The 20,276-nt window shown below is 33.4% G+C and overlaps 1 protein-coding gene across 1 annotated transcript; it reads left to right on the top strand.

Annotated features, from left to right (window-relative positions):
- Window positions 1-219: 219 nt before the first annotated feature.
- On the top strand, window positions 220-14,916 carry LOC148945966 (uncharacterized). Its single transcript, XM_089097911.1, has 3 exons — window positions 220-377; window positions 9,540-9,793; window positions 13,222-14,916. Exons 1-3 carry the CDS (start codon window positions 250-252, stop codon window positions 14,799-14,801), a joined length of 1,962 nt encoding a protein of 653 aa, XP_088954037.1. The 5' UTR covers window positions 220-249; the 3' UTR covers window positions 14,802-14,916.
- Window positions 14,917-20,276: the final 5,360 nt, after the last annotated feature.

Below are 20,276 nucleotides of genomic sequence, written 5' to 3'. Positions count from 1 at the left end.
CAACACTCGACGGGGCCTTGGCACCGAAGGTCTACTTTATTAATTTGAAAACGCTATACCATGTGGAACAAACAATTTTCTTTCTAGTGTAAAAAATAAACCTGTTCTTGTTTTCATAAATAATGCAACAGCATTTTGGCAAGTTGTGTTCATGTTTCAATATTTCCAGAAAAGGGAATTCCCACTTATCAACAAACCCAAATTCAAGATTTCCAGAGAACAGAATAGTTTACAATCTGTTTAGAAGCTATGACAATGAAGTTTTTTGTAATATTTTTTTTATTATTTATCATCAATTGTTTTAGTCAAATTGTTTTCAATGGAGATAGTAACGAAATGATCGATTCGGATGAACAAAAGCATCCAAAACTTAGCAGGTAAGTGACATATAGGGTATAATATTTTTTAATAGAAAAATTTAAGTCCCAGTATGTGGTGCCTAAATATGCCCAACGAAATGTTCCAAGAATGTATTTGATGTGATTGCTCTATTTTGTTAAGGAGCTATGTCCCGAACATAAGAAATCAATCAGGTTGCCTTGTGGCCAGTGCTTCAACTTTTGAAGTTTAGACAATCAATTTGAGCTTTTTTGCCACCTCCCGAAGTCAAAATTTTGAACTTGAAGTTTCATGTTTTTTTTTGTTTTTTTTGTTTTTTTTAAACCTGAAGAGATAAGATATACTATAGTTTGTGTAAGCATAAGTATTATATGACTGAATTTCGTTCAGTGTCTATTAGATAGAATACAAGAAATTATAATCAATTAGTCTATAGATTTTAATTCAGTCCGATTAAAAAATCCCACCTATGGAAAATTGAAAATTATATAGCCCTTTCTAGGGATCAAAAATGAATGGAAGGCAACCATTGCCCTCCACCTCATATGCCCTTTTTTCGGTCCCGAAGCACCTGTAATCCCTCAACCCGGCCCTCCACCAGAATAGTCACTCATATTGGTCAAAAAGTTAAAAAATGGGCATCGTCCAGGAAGGAGAGGAGAGTAATTAACCCACTTACAGCCACTGAGGGCAGAGATCCCAAACTTAGGCAAGTAGGCTCATATTATTCATTGTATACGTAGCTTCAGTTTATCAGTGGGAGACAGTTGCACATTTTTGTTAAAAATTGGAATTCCAGTACCACCATATATATACCAAATGGTAGGCAGGTTAAAAGTATACCTACGAATAGATTAGAAGAAACAGTGAGATTTCTAAATACTATGCAAACGAACCAAACATACCTACCAAATGGTAAACATTCTGACTGCACAAAAACGAACACACACACACACAGACACACACACACACACACATATATATATATATATATATATATATATATATATATATAGAGAGAGAGAGAGAGAGAGAGAGAGAGAGAGAGAGAGAGAGAGAGAGAGAGAGAGAGAGAGAGAGAGAGAGAGAGAGAGAGAGAGAGAGAGAGAGAGAGAGAGAGAGAGAGAGAGAGAGAGAGAGAGAGAGAGAGAGAGAGAGAGAGAGAGAGAGAGAGAGAGAGAGAGAGAGAGAGAGAGAGAGAGAGAGAGAGAGAGATATATATATATATATATATATATATATATAGTAGTAGTAGATAGATAGATAGATAGATAGATAGATAGATAGATAGATAGATAGATAGATAGATAGATAGATAGTAATAATAATAATAATAATAATAATAATAATAATAATAATAATAATAATAATAATAATAATAATAATAATAATAATAATAATAATAATAATAATAATAATAATAATAGATATAGTAATAATAATAATAATAATAATAATAATAATAGATAGATAATAATAATAATAATAATAATAATAATAATAATAATAATAATAATAATAATAATAATAATAATAATAATAATAATAATAATAATAATAATAATAATAATAATAATAATAATAATAATAATAATAATAATAATAATAATAATAATAATAATAATAATAATAATAATAATAATAATAATAATAATAATAATAATAATAATAATAATAATAATAATAATAATAATAATAATAATAATAATAATAATAATAATAATAATATATAATAATAATAATAATAATAATAATAATATATAATAATAATAATAATAATAATAATAATAATAATAATAATAATAATAATAATAATAATAATATATATATATATATATAATAATAATAATAATAATATATATATAATAATAATAATAATAATAATAATAATAATAATAATAATTAATATATATATAATAATAATAATAATAATAATAATAATAATAATAATAATAATAATAATAATAATAATAATAATAATAATAATAATAATAATAATAATAATAATAATAATAATAATAATAATAATAATAATAATAATAATAATAATAATAATAATAATAATAATAATAATAATAATAATAATAATAATAATAATAATAATAATAATAATAATAATATTATTATTATATATACATACATATATATATATATATATATATATATATATATATATATATATATATATATATATATATATATATATATATATATATATATATATATATATATATATAATAACATTTATTCATCCGCCATCTACAAAAATAAATTATAGTGGAGCACTACAAAAAGAAAAGAAAGAGAAACCAGTTTCAAAAAGATAAAGATACAACACTCAGTGTAGTTCACGACACACAAATAAATGCAGGTGAGAAACGTCGTCTATCTAAATCAACTTTTAGCACTGAATTATTTTGAATCCTAGACCGTTGTTTGGCTGGTTCTTTAAGACCATATTTTTCAAGGCTGGAATTCATGTAACGCTTGGGTACGTACAGTAAAAATTTTGCAAAATTATAGCAGCACTTATTGACGTTTTCAGTTTCTTTCACTGACAGCATGTGGGATACCTCAGCGAGTTAGATTATGTGTGGTGTCCAGAAAGAACAATGAATCCAGGCAAAAGATTTCCTGGAGTCGCGTCCACGATTCGGCGCTACAGACGCATAAACACATTGAGTGGCTTTAGTTGTTTGCTTATTAATTGCTTGTCTAGTTTTAATAATTGTTTCCACAATTGTTATACCAAGATATCTCAGATCCGAAACCGTAGAGACAACATGATTTCCGAGAGTGACACAATCACTTTGAAGTGTATTAAAGGACAAAAATTCGCATTTATCAATGTTGATAGAAAGCCCAGTAAATAGAAAGTCATTTAGGAGTCGATTCAGGTTATATTCTAATTCTTCTTTTGATAAATTGAGCAGAAGGAAATCATCACTGTATGTTAAGTAATATAAGTAAGTGTCATGCAATAGGAGAGAAGGTGAGATGCGGTGCAGAATCTTGGAGATGGCATGTTTGAAAATTAGAGGACTTAGAACGCTGCCTTGCCTTATACCTCTTCTGATTTTTACAAGATCTGAAATTTTACCTTTCCACTTGGCCAGCACACTTGAATTGTCGTGCCAAAGTTTCAAAGTACTCACTATACATGAACTTACTCCATTCTGCAGCAGAGTATGCACTGTTTGCATGTGATTGACGCTTTCTAGCGATTTCGATATATCAATAGTGCGCATATTCAGAGCGAATTATGTTTTCCTAATGCTATAAGTAAATTAGCCAAAAGGCAGTGAGCCTCTGCGTACCAAAGACCTTTCTGAAATTCAAGGTGTTTTTCCCCAAAGTGTCCGACATGAAGCCAAGAGAAGATCATATTTTTACACACTTTGCTCGAGGTACGCAAGACAGTTATGGGTCTGTAAGGTTGATACTTGTTTTGATATTTTGCTGTCTTGGTAACAAATGAGATGACTCCATTTAGGAAAAAACTGGGAACAAAACCCCTGGTGGCATACACTTGGAAAATAAGCCGAAGATGGAAATAGAGGCATTCAGCTATGCACCTGAGGCGTCTTATTAAAAAATCGTAGCTGTCCATCCCATTCTTTACTTCTGAAAGTAATTTTCTGGCAGCTAACTTGATCTTCTCAAGGTAAATGGGAACAATACAATGCTGGCCTGAGAAACGTGCGAGCCAGCTGGAAGCTTTCAGTTCATATTGTGTTGTCATAGTAAGATTCTTATCTCCATGCATCATATCATAGTCAGGGTGCCAATCACGAAATGTCAAGGAAGTATTAGATCGACGATCGTCTTGTCTGATTAGGCTTAGCCACGATTTTTTATTTTCTGTGAATGGTCGCCTGATAATTTCCCACCTTTCAGTTCAGTTTTATATCTTCGTTTTGTGCCCCTTTTTGGCTCTAATACAGTCCCGCGTAGCGGTCTACCATAGGTAATCTATGAATATGATCATGAGTTTTCTTATTGTTGTACTTGCTGGAGTTCGGCGGATGCGAACCACACTAGTTTTTCTGTCCCGATTGCTGCTCATCCTGCAATAACTACTTCCGCTTCGACCAATTTCAGATTATGGGCTACTTGATTAGAATAACTGTTAAAATCAACCTTGACTGTGACATTGGAAGGGCCAGAGCAGAGTAGATGAAAAGGAACTTTGATGGAACTCAGGACCGAAACAATAGTTGCGATGCAAAGGGTAATATGTCATTTATCCCAATTTCGCTTTTTGACCCAATTTTTGGAACAAGAGTAAATAGTGCTGTGTTCTGGTTGTCCCTCAAATAAAAGTCCGGAATGGTCACTAGTCGGATTGTCAGTGAAAACTTTAACTAGAAGACTAAAAATAAATGCACATGAAGGTATCAGGTGAGCATTGGAGATATGACCACTAGTATCGCTTTATATAAAATCCAGGGACTTTGGCTACATCTTAAAAGTAGTTGAGAGGCAATTCAGAAAGATACCGGATATAATATGGCACTTATATATGTGAGAGTTGAGGTTCCTGGGAATTTGCTTTTTGCACCCATAGAGATCAAAAGGCTTCAAATGGTGTCTTAGGGCACCTACTGCTGTTGAGAACTTTTTCAGAGAGACAGTATTTTTGTAATTAGTAGCCATATATATACTTATGAACTCAAGTCCTTCCACAGAGACACAAAAAAGACTACTGTTTCTAATAGTCGGCTTAGCCAAACGTGCCTACCTACCGTATATTACCTACCCTCCTAGCGGAGCCCTGCCATAGATTTCGCCGGCTCTACGAAGACTTCGTGCGACTGGAATTTGTCCAGGAAGTTTATGCTCATCCCGGGAAGTATATACTCCTGGATAAATAGTACTTTATAAATTGCATGGAGATCGTCCATATCTTCTTCTTTGTTCTAAAAACCATTGATATCCAGACTAAAACCATTTAGAGATCTGCTCATTGACTTTTTTTGTTTCTCAGAATCTCTCTCAATTTTGGGCACCTTAGGCTGAAGCAGACATGAGGTCCATTACAAGAAGTGCATTTGAGATCTCCGCTAAAGGGTGTATCTTTGTTACTAGAGTGTGGTCCGGAACATCTTGCGCATCTTGGACTGGTTTTGCAGTTTTCAATAAGTTGATCGAAAATCTGGCATTTGAAACACATTCGAGGGGCCTCCATGTACTTATCTACCCGGAAAAAGGTGATTTCTTATTCACCTAACCCCATCAATTTAAAGGAGGTCCCTCCCGGCGGGTAAACCGGCTCTTGCGACGGGCAACCGTCCCTCTTCTGCCCGCTTAGTAGGAAAATGACCCTTTTTTGTTTTCGGCTTTTTCGTCTTAAATTTGGATACACCGCAAAATACACCACCGACGATGTTGTAAAGGCAACACTGCGTTCGCAGTCAGTTATTGACAGCTTTGCAATGATGATTAAAATCCTTTGCGAATTGAGGTCTAAAAGTCTGTTTATGGGAAAAAAGTATATAATTCACGGTTAAATATTATTTTAAAATACACTTTAAGTGTTTACTAATCACTTGTAATAAACAAAGGCTAGGAATAATGTCTTTACCTCACAATAGAGTCAATAATCCATTCTGATATTTTCACGTAATATTAAATCCAAACAAAGCTATCCATAATTAGTCCATAACAATAAGGTAGGTCACTTTAGATTTTAATCCGTAGCAGAGTATTGTGAAACTTCTGTAATCATTTAAGGTCACTGAATATATTAAAGTTCGAGGCACTGAATTAATAGGATTTCACAGCTGGTTTTAAAATTCAATAAATTCAATATATATATATATATATATGATATATATATATATATATATATATATATATATATATATATATATATATATATATATATATATATATATATATATATATATATATATATATATATATATATATATATATATATACATATATATATATATATATATGTGTGTGTGTGTGGGTTACTTTAGTTTTTACGATGGGGCATGATCGTCTCTTACTAGGTTGCTAGTTACCGCAGCCACCCGGATATAAACTAAAATGAAAAATTGAATACTTTTCGTTATTTTAAGATGGGTTTCGTTACTTGCCATAAAATATGTTATTTTTGTGTTTCATTTCATCATTTATTATAAATTTTGTTTATAACTATAAATAACCAAAATTTACCATTTTGTGTTTTGATATTTTTTGTCTTCTCAGATAATTGACCAGTTTTTGTTTTCTGTTATTTTTTCTGACTCGCTAAATGCGAATCCGGCCCATATGGGGTTGTGGTAACTCTGAAAATGCAGTTTTTTGGCCAAAGGTGAATTTTTTACTACCAAATTTTCTTTTTCCATGAACAAACATAAGAAGAAGTAGAATTTCTAAGGGCTCGTGTGTAGAATCACGTAAAATTTAAATCACATTTAGGAAATTACGGGTTCTTTGGCGAGGTAGCTTACAAGCACGTCTCCAATCACCATTTTTCAAACAGCACGGATCCAAGATGTCAAATCCATCTAGTAGATGCAATCGAACCAAGACATTATATTTTGGCACATAAGCAAGACATTTATCTCATAGTAACTAAAACTTTTGCAACTATATAATCAACATAACCAGGATCTTTCTCCTTTCTTACTATGAAAGCAATAAAAAAAAAGATACTTTTATGATAGACCACACTTTGTTCTTGATCTGTAATATAACTGGTTTTCCGTATGTACTCGGAGATAATTAGCTTAGCTTGAGTGAGACAAATTACTATGCAGATTTGTTTTAATTAAATATTTAATATATAGAGTTAGTTAGGTTAGTGGTTAGGTATTTAATGTAATGCATTCTGGGCGGCCTGTTTTCCCTAATTTCGTTACTAAAGTATTTAATTTAAATCATATTTTGTTATATTTCAACATGATTAACCTAACTTCTTTTCTTGAGTGCGGTCGCTAAGGTTACAAAGTGTGGTTGCTATATCATACAAGTGCCAATAAAAGATCTTTTTAATAACAATTCTTTCAAATCGGTTGAGATAGGAAGCTATGACCCTCCCCTAATTTCCAAAAATGGCGGAAAATACAGCTCTTTACGGCTCGATCGGGTTTACCATAAAGCCTTGCCAAAGAAACTCAAATCACATTAAACTTGTGTTCGGCTATACGCTGCTTTTTTATGCAACTATTTTTCCAAATTCAGGCAACTACATTTCCAGGGGGAGGGCCAATTTGACTAAATAAGGGAGACAGACCCCCTCCCCTATGCCCCTATCTACTGGAATATTAACGCTTGATAGATCGAAACGAACCCCTTCGCTTGGTAAGGCCATACTAAGGGGGCAGGAGGGGGGGGGGGGTATTCGACGTAAAACAACGATTTATGCAAGATGAAATAGTGCATAGGACTAAGCTTTTTTCTATCATATAACTGATAAAACATTCACAGTTTATCAACTGTAATTTGCAGAATCCTTTACTGTAGAATACGGGAAAGCTACCCCTTTTAATGCTCTTTTTAAGGAAAAAAGAGCAGGAATCTGAAAATTTAGATTGGACGGTACAGGCCATAGAGGCGCTCCAATGATGGGTCTTTTGGGAAACTGCACAGAGTAGTATTGTTCTATAGTAACTACCAGTTGGAATGACTTATGGTAATTTATAGTCAAACAGTTCGGGGTAACGAACTGCAAGTAAGGAGTGACCCGGCTCAATAGTAACCGAAACTCTAAAAAACGAAATTTTTATACCAATATATATATAAATAAAAAGAATCGGCTTTTTGTGCTGACTACAAATATATAAATTTCACTGGGTTTAGTCCTACCTATCAAAGCTTACGATCCTGAGAAAATTTTCCTGATTTTTGAAAAAAAGGGAAAACAGCCCCTAAAAGTCAAATGATGTCAATGAAAATCACACCATCAGATTCTGCGTATCAGACAATCCTACTGGATAGGTTTCAAGCTCCCTGAAAAAATGTGGAATTCTGTATTTTTTTTGCCAGAAGAAAGATCACGGATGCGTTTTTTTTTTTTTTTTTTTTTTTTTTTTTTTTTTTTTTTTTTCAAGGGTGGTCGTATCGACCCAGTGGTCCTTTAATATCAAGAGAGGGCTCATTCGAGCGGAAATTAAAAGTTCTAGTGCCCTTAGTAAGTGACCAAAAAGATTAATGGACAGATAGGCCCCCTCTTCCTCCCCTTTTCTCCCAAAATCGCTCGATCAAAATGATGAGGCTGGTATTTTGTTTAACGTAGTTGAAGAATAAAAATACCACGCAGATGGATATAAAATGACCCCCCCCCCCCACAGCCCCCAAGGCCAGGTCTTTAAGTCGAACAAAGTGTTCATTGTTTACGAATGGTATTTTTTATTTAGATGTAGGCATATATTTGTGGGTGGGGGGGGGCGAATTTTCTGCTTGGGTTTTTTTCATAGGAGGGATTTTCCATGGTCAGGGAAGATTCCAGGGAGAGAACATGCCAGGGGAAATTATACACTAGGAGAATTTACAAGAATTCTTATACAAATTTCACCATCTCGCTCTATACGCTATTGTCTGAATTTTGTCCCAATTATTTAATAATGACTCCTGAAAGACAAGGGCCGAAGGCGCTTTTTTAAAAGTACTAAAAACTTTAGCGTAAAGAGCGAGGTGTTGAGGAGAGGGCAAGTTATTAAAAGAGAGATGGCAGTGACTTTATTCTTTGGAGTTTGACTAAGAGTCTCCAAGCTAACAATATATATATATATATATATATATATATATATATATATATATATATATATATATATATATATATATATATATATATATATATATATATATATATATATTTATATATATATATATATATATATATATATATATATATATATATATATATATATATATATATATATATATATATATATATATATATATATGTAATCTTTTAGTGACACTGGTAGCAGGGTTAAAATGACTATTACCATCCCTACACACAAAGAGAAACGGAGAATTCGCCTTTCAAGATTAGTCAGAAGTAATGCCCAGCAAAAATCGAAACGCGGAAAAATTTTCTTAGCCTTCCCCCCCCCTCTGAAAAAAGAAAATATCAGCAATATTTACTTGTCAAAAAATTCATTTTTTTTCGTGGAGTGCTAACACTTCTCGCCTTGTCTGCAGGTATGATTGTTCTTGCTATAGCTGTTAATATCTTACAGGCGGATAGAAAGGCCAACCGAAAGAAACAGAGCAACAAAGAAAAGAAGAAGATTAACTCCGACAAATGAACATTTGACTACTAAGGCTTCAAGAGCACATACAAAAGAAACGACAACTACAAACCGAATCGTAAATAAAAGACCAAACTGTTCATCAAGTGCAACGTACTTCCCCGGTTTGCCCAAATGCTTTGACTATTTCACCCAGGGACCTTGTCTTAATGGGAAATGGGTAGTTTTGAACGAAACAACTAGTAAGTAAATTTACTTGACAAAGAGGGCTTCCGACACTCTTAAACTACGTAGAGATTAGAATTCAGCATGCTTTGTAAGAAAAAAAAACTCTACTAAGACCAAAAGGCACATTGAACGTAATAATAAAAACAATGTGTATTAAATTGAAAATCATAAGATGAAGGAAAAAAAGTTCATGCTAAAACACCAAAAATGTATTGGTTATACTCGAGTTTAATTATAGCCACATGTGTGATAAAATTAAAACTACTCAAGACTATAGCGCCGATAGTGTGCCCCGTTCGCAACTTTTTGAGTTGAGCAATGTTCAACTGCCAAGAGTCTACTTATGATTAATCAGAATAAAGATTTAGTTGTTTTTTGTTTTTTTTTTGTTCAAACTGGAAAAGATCGAAGCTTTGCACAACACTTTTTCTATTTGTAAGATGAATATGGTAAAACATAAAAAGACATAGTATTATTGGAGGAATACTTGATAACAAATTAGAATAGCTATAGGCCTTACAAGTCTTACAATCCATTTCTTGCCATTTCAATTTTTCCCTTCTTTAGTGTAGGTGTAAATTTTAAATCAAGCATTCATAAATCTTGTGCGACTTGGGTATTATAAACACTTTGAGGCGCGCCATATTGGCATCCTGAAAACGTCATGTATACTGTTATAGATCAATAGTGCCGTTCTTTTACTCATCTTTGTGCTAAGATATTACATCTTTTGACAAAGAACGCTTAAAAGTGAAATCTTAGCACTAAGATCTTACATCTTAGCGCGTTCTTATGCAAACGTCTTTCATCATTCTGCTCTGATCAGTGGTCTGAGAACAACGATGAGTATATCATCAAACTTCTCTCATCACTGTTCTATATGGTAAAAAGATGGCGTCTTTCACACTTTTTGCTATCATCAGTGAGCTCTAAGATCTTAGAACAAAGATGAGTTAAAAGAACGGATATCTTTGCAGAAAGATGTGAGATCTTAGATGTAAGATCTCAGTGCAAAAAAACGGGCCGAATTACTTTACTGCGGCATCAACTCACATAGCCCATCTCTAAATGTACGAGGTGTTTTTACCAGACTCTATATTTCATACAAAACAAAATTATACAAAATTAGGAAACTAACGTCTCTGCTTTTCCGTGGTTTAATCCTCAAATAGAACAGTTCCCACAAGAAATTGTATGCCTTGCCCACACAATGGTCACCACAACTCGAACAAGCCCGAGGATATCAAAACTGTCAAGAGAGTGGCAACTTGAATTTGCACTCAAACTAATTTCCAAAATATATATAAATTCTAAGCGACATAATTACAAGTCTTGTACCTCAAACAATCAATTTACCAAGAGTTTCTTACATTCCCATAAAAAAATTGTCAAAAATTTTTGTCGAAAATTTGACAATTTTTGTTTCTAAGTCAAAAGTTTCGTCCTCGTCCCGAAAAAGAATGCTGAGCAAGTTGTCTGTTAGTGCTATTTTTTCCAAAAACAGTGGAGCTTCATTTCTTTTGGTAGGCTACACATTTTTTTAATTTTGATGAAGGTTCGTTTATGAAAATTTTTATGAAAGCATAAAACGACCTCGAATTATCAAAACTTGCATTTAATCAAAATTAATTTTTTATTATTATTATTAGACCCCCCAGTGACCCCCAGAAAACCCCCCATTTCTGCAAGTAATTTGTTCAGTATAGTTGCAAATGTGCTTAGCATCTATTAAAATAGTAAAAGAGTCAACACAAATAACTTATGTCTCTTTTTGCAACAACAATCCGTAAATAAACGAAGCCTTTTACCATTTTCTCGGTAAGTTTATTCCGGACATTACTTTTTCAAATATTTGCTTTTACTTATTTTTGGCTTTCTAAGAATGTAAACAACCATTACTTTCTACAATATTAGAAAGATCTTGGAAACAATAGATGGCAGTTTCTTGTGGACGGAGGGGGGGAAGCAAAAATATGTATTTATCTGCGTTTTTAGTTGAAAAAGGACACTTTTTTCGTATATCTCAGTAAAAGAAACGTATTCTTTGAGGGGTTGAGCATGAAACTGGGCCCGACCCCAAAATAAATTCAGAGATACGAGCTTTCGAACTCAAGTCGTTAATATTTAACATATCAGTTCCTTTTATAATCAGCCAAATTACAAATTGCTTTCGTCCGGCAAAGTAAGCTTAAACCTTTAAAGGAAGAATAAAAATATTTGCTTTGACTAAAGCATCATCGTTTTGTGCTAACATCTTCTCAAGGCTGAAAGCATACTTCAGAATTTTACAAATCACCTTTATTTTAGGGGTTTTCAAGTTGGTAAATAAAACTACTTAGCATAATCTTAAAAATATTCTGAAAACCATAAATAGAAGTTTCGTGTGGAGAGGAGCCAAAAAAAGAATCTATTTTTAACTCATTTGATTGAAACAAAAAACCCTTAACTTTATGCTTTTATTTCCGTTGTAGGCTCCTTTGTTTTCCCCCTAATCCCAAAAAAACAATAGTTTAAATATTGTAAACGGAATGACAAACTACGGTTTGCAATCCAATTCTCTATTGAAAGATACCCGTTTGACTAGTTTCCTTTAGCACCTCCCCTATACAATATATCGCGTGGGTATCAGCTAATTGAAAAAAGTACCAGTCATTTGTGTAATCAATTAAGCTGAATAGATCTGCTTACAATAGGGTTTAAACAAATTTTTGCGGACGAAGTGCCTGCATCTTCTTCCTGCATACCCCTTATTAGCAGCAGAAATTGCATTTTTCATACGAAATCGCTATATCAGAAGAAAAAAGAAGCTCATATTTCCAAAGAAAGTAAAATGAAATATCAATAACAATTTAGGATCTCCAGCTTACATTAAGACTCCCATCCTCTGCTTAATTTAATTTAATTAAACCATCTATAAGAGTTTCTTAACCACTTTCGTTTCTTCTTGGGTCAGTTTTTCCTCTAGTGTTCATAATTTTTGGCTTTGAAATTCCCTGGCCCGTCTTTTTTGCTCAAGAAAATTGCATAGGTTAGTATTTTCAAATTATCTTTTAGAATTACATGATGCTATTCTAATTGTCGTTTATCTATTCCATTATTTTAGTTTTTTTTTCTTCATGTCGATTAACATAATCTCCTCGGCCTTTATCTTTGAACTCTAGTTTCTTCTCGATTTATGTTTCTAGCCATTCTTTTCTTTCCCTTTCACACTCTTTAATCTTTTAAACCTGTTAAAGTCAAAGTGATCTATTAATGTTGTTTGTTACATATTTGCCTTTAAAAACGGATCCCTACTGGGGTTTTACTTCGTCTAAGTCATTTTCCCTTATTATTGTAGTAGAAACTGAACAAACGAATTCCAAATCATACCATACTGAAATTAGTATATTTTTTTATAGTTCACTTTTTTATTGTTTTATATTTTTTTTTTTTTTTTTTTTAGATACCGGTAGTTGTAAGCCATATCCATCAGAATGCAACGCCGAGACATCCAAAAAGCCAGAAAAATGCGCTAAAGCATTGTATCTTCTGCAAAATACAACTCATCCATGCGAAGAAAAGGATGGGAAAACGTATGCGTTTCTTGAAACTGGGGCAGTTATTTGTGTATGTAAAACTGGATTTCTCTATTGGGAAAAAACTGATTCTTGCTACATAGCCTATCAGAGAGAACCATGCGACGAGGACCACTTCTTCGGTGTAAAAGACGGTGGAGAGTATGAAGAAACACGTGAAACACTAAATACGACAGAACGAAACGATCAAAATTCGGCTAAAATATCGCAAAATCAACCTCTAACTATAAATAAAACAAGAAACATGGATGAAATAGATAATACATATATTAGTAATATTGACAGTCGAAAAGTTTCAATGGAGCATCAAGTTTCAAATGCAACTCTTAAGAATAACGAACAAGAGAAGTCCAGAAACAAAACAACTCAATCAGAACACACCCCATTAAGACAGAGGAATATGGATGAAATAGACAACTCATATTTCAGTTATTTGGGAAGCAGAAAACTCAAGGTCACAGAACAAGGTAGGGCAAGTGATGATTTTTCAGCACAACCGACAAATCCAGGAAATAAGGCGAAAAGTAAGGAAGGAGAAACTATAAAAAAACAGATAAAAAACAACAAATTCAGAAAAGGAGCAGCAAAAGAAGTTGACCACGTTGAGACATTCATAAAAAACATCGAAACAGTAGAATCGTCAAATGAAAGAGTTAAAAAGAAAACTGAGCTCCAAAACCAAAATCAAGGGCTGCCAAAAATACCAATTAGAGCCAGAAATATGGATGAAATTGACAATCTATACTTCAGCTTTATTGGAACCAGAAAATTTCCCGTCAGGGGACTACAAAATAAGCAGATGGATAGAAAAACAAATCAAATCAAAATAGATAATAAAGAGACAATAACTGAAGGAGGATACAGGGGAACAACTCAAGATGAAATCAATATGGAAAATGTGTCAAATGAAACAAAAACAGTTCTAATCCCTACAATGAGACCTTCCTTAAGGAATATGGATGAAATAGATAATACATATTTAAGCTACATAGGTACCTATAAGCAGTCATTATCCAATAATACACAGAACGCCACTGCTGACGACATTCCTAGTATAACTATGAATAACGGTTACAGAAATAAAGGTACATATCATGCTCTTCGGGGACTATGTTTGTCAAACAAATGTAGGGATGGCTTCCTCTTGATTGATCTAGAAATGTTAGGGAAAAGTAAACATTCTAACGTACAGGTAGACAGCATGGTATTTTTCGATGAACAGGAACCAGATACAAATAGCTTAGTTTGTGATAGTATTGGAAGTACAAGATTTTGCAAGCAGGGCTATGTACTTGAGATAGACCCTATAAATCTGACTCCATCATGCTTAGCAGCAGATTTATCAGAGAGAGCCATCTTTGATTCAGTCGGGTTGCTTCAATGCCCAGAAGGATACAGGAGAAGTCCTATGGGGAGTTGTATTAAAGTGCGGAGGTTCTTAGGCTGAATCTTCAATTATTTTTGCCTTCCAAGCAGAATTTGAAATTATATCAATTATAATCAATTGTGCATTAGTTATCCAATTTTCTTTCTTTCTTTGGTAATAAAAGATAACAAAGCAATATGAAGGAGACTTAAATTCCATAACAAGCTTGTATGTCTGTCGATTTTGCAGCAGTAGTTGCTGTTGAAAGGAAAAAAGAATTATAACCTTGAAACAGAATTTGAGGCTTAGTCCCCTTTCCTTTATCATCCGATTAACTTCTCCGTATCCCAAATCAGTTTTAATCATCCATGGGAGCAGAGCTCCCATGGATGCAAAGTTATTTCACATGGAGCAGAATCTGTCTAACGGCCAGCTAAAAAAGAAAAGACTGCGGTTTATATTCTCTTGTGGAGATCAAAAGCCAACTGACTTTTACTTTACCATGAGGAATACTCGCTTCACATACATATTGTAAAACATCACACGAATGTTTTGGGAACTGAGAACAACACATCTTGGCCAATTCTACAGGCAGATTCTCCTTCGATCGTTCGCCATATGTTTAGACTCTTGACTGTACGCAAATTTCACTTATGTTCTTAAAACTCAGCAACTTTTCTTAAGCCGCCTCCCCTACTTAACTAAATTTAAATACAATTACTCTAGATTGTCCCCATTTTCATTAGCAAACATGGGGATTTTCACATATGAAAACTGAGACGTAAGCGGTCAAAATAATGATAAAGATTGGTGTTTGGGAATTTTTTTAATTATCAAAGGATAATGCACGGGATTTCTTCTGACAGTTCTTCCACTGCTTTAAATTTGTAGCCTATCTCTTACCAAAGGCTATAAAACTCTTTTCAAAAAAACAGTTTTTTTAAACAAAGCAAATTCATCTCGCGAATACGTAGTTTTTTTCATTAGTGAATGTTTTGCCTTTTTTACCCACGTATACCCACCAGCACCCCGCCGCACTTCCCAATCAAAAAACACATTATTCGTTTCCTAAAAGAACTGTAGCCTACCGTAGATTCTCTCAGGTCCAACCCTTAGGGAGAAAGCGGGAGAGTTTATTGGTTAAATGGGAAAAAATTGTCCTTTTTGGGGAAGAGCTTCTAGTTACGAATCCTAAAAGAGGATTTAGTAACCAAATATAAAATCTATCAAAGAAACCACACTTGAACAGTAATTAAATATATTCTTTCGACTGCCAGGAAGGAGAGGACGGGGATAGCTGGCTAGAGAAGCATCCTGAATACTTTTTGGCTTTCTATCTATCACAAAAATAAATCGAGCACTTCTATCAAATACAAGGAGCTATAGCGTGGCCATGCGATGGAAAACAACTTCGAAAAGGGCTCAGTCGATTAAAAATAGAAAGGGCGAATGCCCTTTTTAATAGTCGAAAGTGATTGGAGGGCAAATAGTCCCCCTTCCACTCGATCTGAAAGAGTAGACACACCGTTTTGATATTTTGGTGAGTTTTTTTTTTTTAATTGGTGCTTCACTTAGCATCAGTGATGCACTCAGAAAATAATTAGGGGGGGTTGACCGGGGGTCACTGGGTCGACTAACAGAAAACTTTTTAAAATTCTTCAGAAAAACCGGTATTTTAAGGAAAATTTTTAAGCTTTCTGCTTATCATCGTCTCGAAAGACAACAAGAGGATAATCCCAAAAATTATTCCAAAAAACATGATAAAAAACAGATAATTGGTTCTATTCTAGTTTTGAATCTAAGTACTTCACTTAGTTCTTTACTAAACTCTTTACTTACTTCTTTACTTTTCAAAAGAAACCTATTTGTGAGTATACTATCGCTCTGGAGCATGAGGCATACTTCTTGTCCCTGTAAAAAAAGGAACCCAGCAACTGAAACACCTATTCGGCACTCTATGCCCAAACAGTGGCTCGGGAGAATCTTTATCAATTATATCTATCTGTGTGGGACAATTTGGACATATTTTTGGAGGGGGAAGCGTAATTCTCATTTTCTTCTAGAATCACAACTTAAAATCAGAGACCCTGTTTTATCATATAATCCTATTAATTTAAAAAAAACTAAGATTTTCCGAGGGAAGTAAAGTGCGAAGTTGAAACAAAAAACGGAAAAAAGATTACTACTTTACAGCCTATATAATATACGTCAATAAAACTAGTACAAATAAACCAACTAATTTTGTTTTTCTATGCTTTTAAGATTATAGAAAACTTACGCTTTACTGAAAAGACAAAAGTCAAGCATAAAAAACAGGAATATTGATTTGGGAGTCAAAAGTGAGTATGTAGCCTTACAACAATAAACGAATCTACAAAGCTTTTCGTATTCTTACACCAATTTTGACATCAGTAACTTTCAGTAGGCTATACAATTAAAATTATCTTAAAAATATAAGCGTAAAATTAAATATTTTTTTTTATAACGGCGAAGTAATTGAACAGCATACAGAAATATTGGATTAATTTATCAGGTAGCATTTTGGTCTCGCCAGCTATAATACAAACAGTGAGTAATATACAACCTTAAATTCTACGGAATATGCTTTAGTATTACTTGAAATAAAGATCAAATAAAACATAATATGAACTCTGGAAATCTGATTATTTCTCTCTATGTACCAGTGAATTTCAAGCTATGATACAAATTCTAAAGCTAGTTTATAGTCCTAATACTATCAAGATGGCTTTACTTCGAACTTGTGTACAAACTAATCATGAAATGTCCTTTTCGGAACCAAACGAGAGACTGAGCCATTAAACTGAGCCATTATGCAGAGTTGATACCAAATTAAACGTAAAAAAAAAGCAACAATCCTACAATGCATTGTTGCTTTATCTAAAAACGGATTGATCCAAAAAGGGATTGTTAATATTTTTTTATTATGTGAAAGTGTCCTTAATTGGTTTGCTTTTACTGTACCAAAACTCCTATATTATTTTGTGTTTTCAGTAAAGCGCTAGTTTTCTATAATCCTAAAAGCATAGGGAAACATAGATAGTTGGTTTATTTGTACTAGTTTTATTGATATATATTAGACAGGTTGTGAAGTAATAATTTTTGTCCGTTTGAAGTTTCAACTTCGCTCTTTAATTCCCACGGAAAAACTTATTTTTTTAAATTAATCTTTATTCGTTTTCGATTAAAATTTATTGTAGAAACAACGCTGCCATAATCTTTTTTATGTATACGGAATAATATGTGTTTGTTTAAAATTTTAATGTCACTCCTTAATTTCAACTGGAAACTAATTTTTAATCCAATCTCTAATTATCACCGATCTAGGGGAGATAAGACACTCCTAAAAAATAATGCAACAGCCTTGACAGCTACGTAAAACTTTCAGTCTATAGCCTAAAGTTTATTATCCTGACTTCAGACAACAATACATGTTTTTCAGGAACGTCTGTTTTTCGATGAGCAAAATACTGATTTTACTCAGCCGACTTCGCCTAAAAAAGCAGAAACTAGAAGGCTACTGTAACAAAAGAGAGCTGTTTAAGGACCCATTTAAAATTTATAATTATACCTAATCGCTTTTTATAAATTTGACTTGAAGGCAAATTCCTACTAAGTGCACTTTCGGTTGTTTTCCCAATTTTTTTTTTTTTTTTTTTTTTTTTATAATGAAAAATGTGCCTTTTCCCATGATAAGGCCAAAAAAGGTTTTTTTCAAAACCTAGACAGGGACAAAAACTAAGGGGACCAGGACGTCCCTTCCTCTCAATTATCGCCGTTAGAACTAGCACACAGGCTTCATCATAAAGTGTAGTTTGAAGGTTCAATTCAAAACTGTTGATCATTCAAGCTTAATTTTTGGTAGATTTTTAGTTGAAAAGTTTTTAGTTTTAGTTAATTTGTTTTCACAATAGTCTTTTACTTTTAAGTTGAGTAGGCGATTGACGAAACTTACTAAGATCGTTTGGAGGGGGAATATATGTGAGGGGTTCTTATAAACCTCCAGTTAAGGGCTTCGGACCATAATTATTGCAATGATAACATTTTATAATTCCAAACTCTTCTACTTAAGAAGTGTCATCAAAATTGCCATTTTTAGTGCTATATGGCACTTATGGATGGAAAAATTGATAAAAAGCACGTAGATATGAGTAATAGGTTTAAAATGGACCTTCCCGGGACATGCTTTAAAAATGATTATCTGAAAAGTAATCATAAGAAAAAGACAGCCGTGAGTAAAAAAGAAAAACCCGAGCAGGAATCGAACGCATGATAGTCTAATTTGAAGTCCAGCACTGTACTAACGGAACCACACCTCTAATAATGTAATTTAATATATTGGTGTTTGAAGGACTTAAATTGCGTAGCTTATTAAGGGGGCCTGGAAGAGTAACATGCGGGAGGTGTTCTTGCAAATCTCCAGTTAAGGGTTTTGGACCATAAATATTACAATGATACCGTTTTATACTTCCAAGATTTTCCACTTAAGAAGTGGGACTAAAAGTGTTGTTTTCAATGCTATATCTCACTTACGAATGGTAGAATTGATAAAAAGCGCGTAGATATGAGACAAACTTTTCAAATTAGCCATTAAATATCACTCTAAAAAGTTCTGGTAGCCCACTAGCCCCAGCTTGTCCAGTGGAGACATGGCACCAAAAGTGCTGTTTTAGTGCCATTTCAAACTTGCAGATGGTGGAATTTACAAGAAGAACATATATATGGGCAATATTTTTATATGAGCTACGAAAAATCTATCTAAGATGCTCTGGTAGCCCGCTGGCCACACCCCTTGAGAAACGGCATAAAAAGTGCCTGTTTTCGTGCCATATGGCACTTGCAGATGCCAGAATTTATATAAACCACATACATATGAGAAATAGCTTTTGAATCTGCTCTTAAGCATCTATCTATGATGTTCTAGGTCTAGTAACCCGCTAGGCCTGGAAAAAAGAAGAAAGAAAAACGTTTTAGCGCTTTTTAACTTTTAGTTACAATGGGCTCTGGTTCGCTCTTTACTAGGTTGCAGCTAATGCTTCAACCATGGCAAAGAATTCATTACAAATTCTCCCCAGAAAGTAGTTAACATTGAAATCCGTGAAATCTAATAGATGGTAGAAACTGTAAAAAGCTAGTAAATATAAGCAATAGCTTATAATTGAGCTATTAAAAATTTATCAACGATGGTCTGCTAATGTTTCAGTAGCTTACTGATGAGCAGACAATTTATGAAACTTACTACAGGAGCTGGGAGGCGGTGTGTGCGAGAGGGGTTCTTGTAAACCGCCAGTTAAGGGTCTGGAATATAACCATTACAATAGTACTTTTTTGTACTTCAGAGCTTGTCCGCTTAAGAAGCGGCACCAAAAGTGTTGTTTTCAGTGCTATATCGCAATTACGAATGGTAAAATTAAAAAAAAACAACAAAAAACACACGCATATACGAGCAATAGCTTTCAAATGAGCCATTAAACATCACTCTTAGAAGTTCGGCAAGCGCAATAGCCCCAGCTTTTCCACTAGAGACACGACACGAAA

Source organism: Artemia sp. Qi Xiang Cuo, chromosome 12 (assembly GCF_049724085.1).
Source record: "Artemia sp. Qi Xiang Cuo chromosome 12, ASM4972408v1, whole genome shotgun sequence".
Taxonomy (NCBI): Eukaryota; Metazoa; Arthropoda; class Branchiopoda; order Anostraca; family Artemiidae; genus Artemia; species Artemia sp. Qi Xiang Cuo.
This window is presented reverse-complemented; position numbering and strand designations above follow the sequence as displayed.

Coding starts and splice junctions, on each gene's coding strand:
- LOC148945966 (XM_089097911.1), top strand. CDS start 250: ATGACAATGAAGTTTTTTGTAATATTTTTTTTATTATTTATCATCAAT. Junction 378..9,539: donor AAGCATCCAAAACTTAGCAG/GTAAGTGACATA, acceptor AATATCTTACAG/GCGGATAGAAAGGCCAACCG. Junction 9,794..13,221: donor AGTTTTGAACGAAACAACTA/GTAAGTAAATTT, acceptor TTTTTTTTTTAG/ATACCGGTAGTTGTAAGCCA.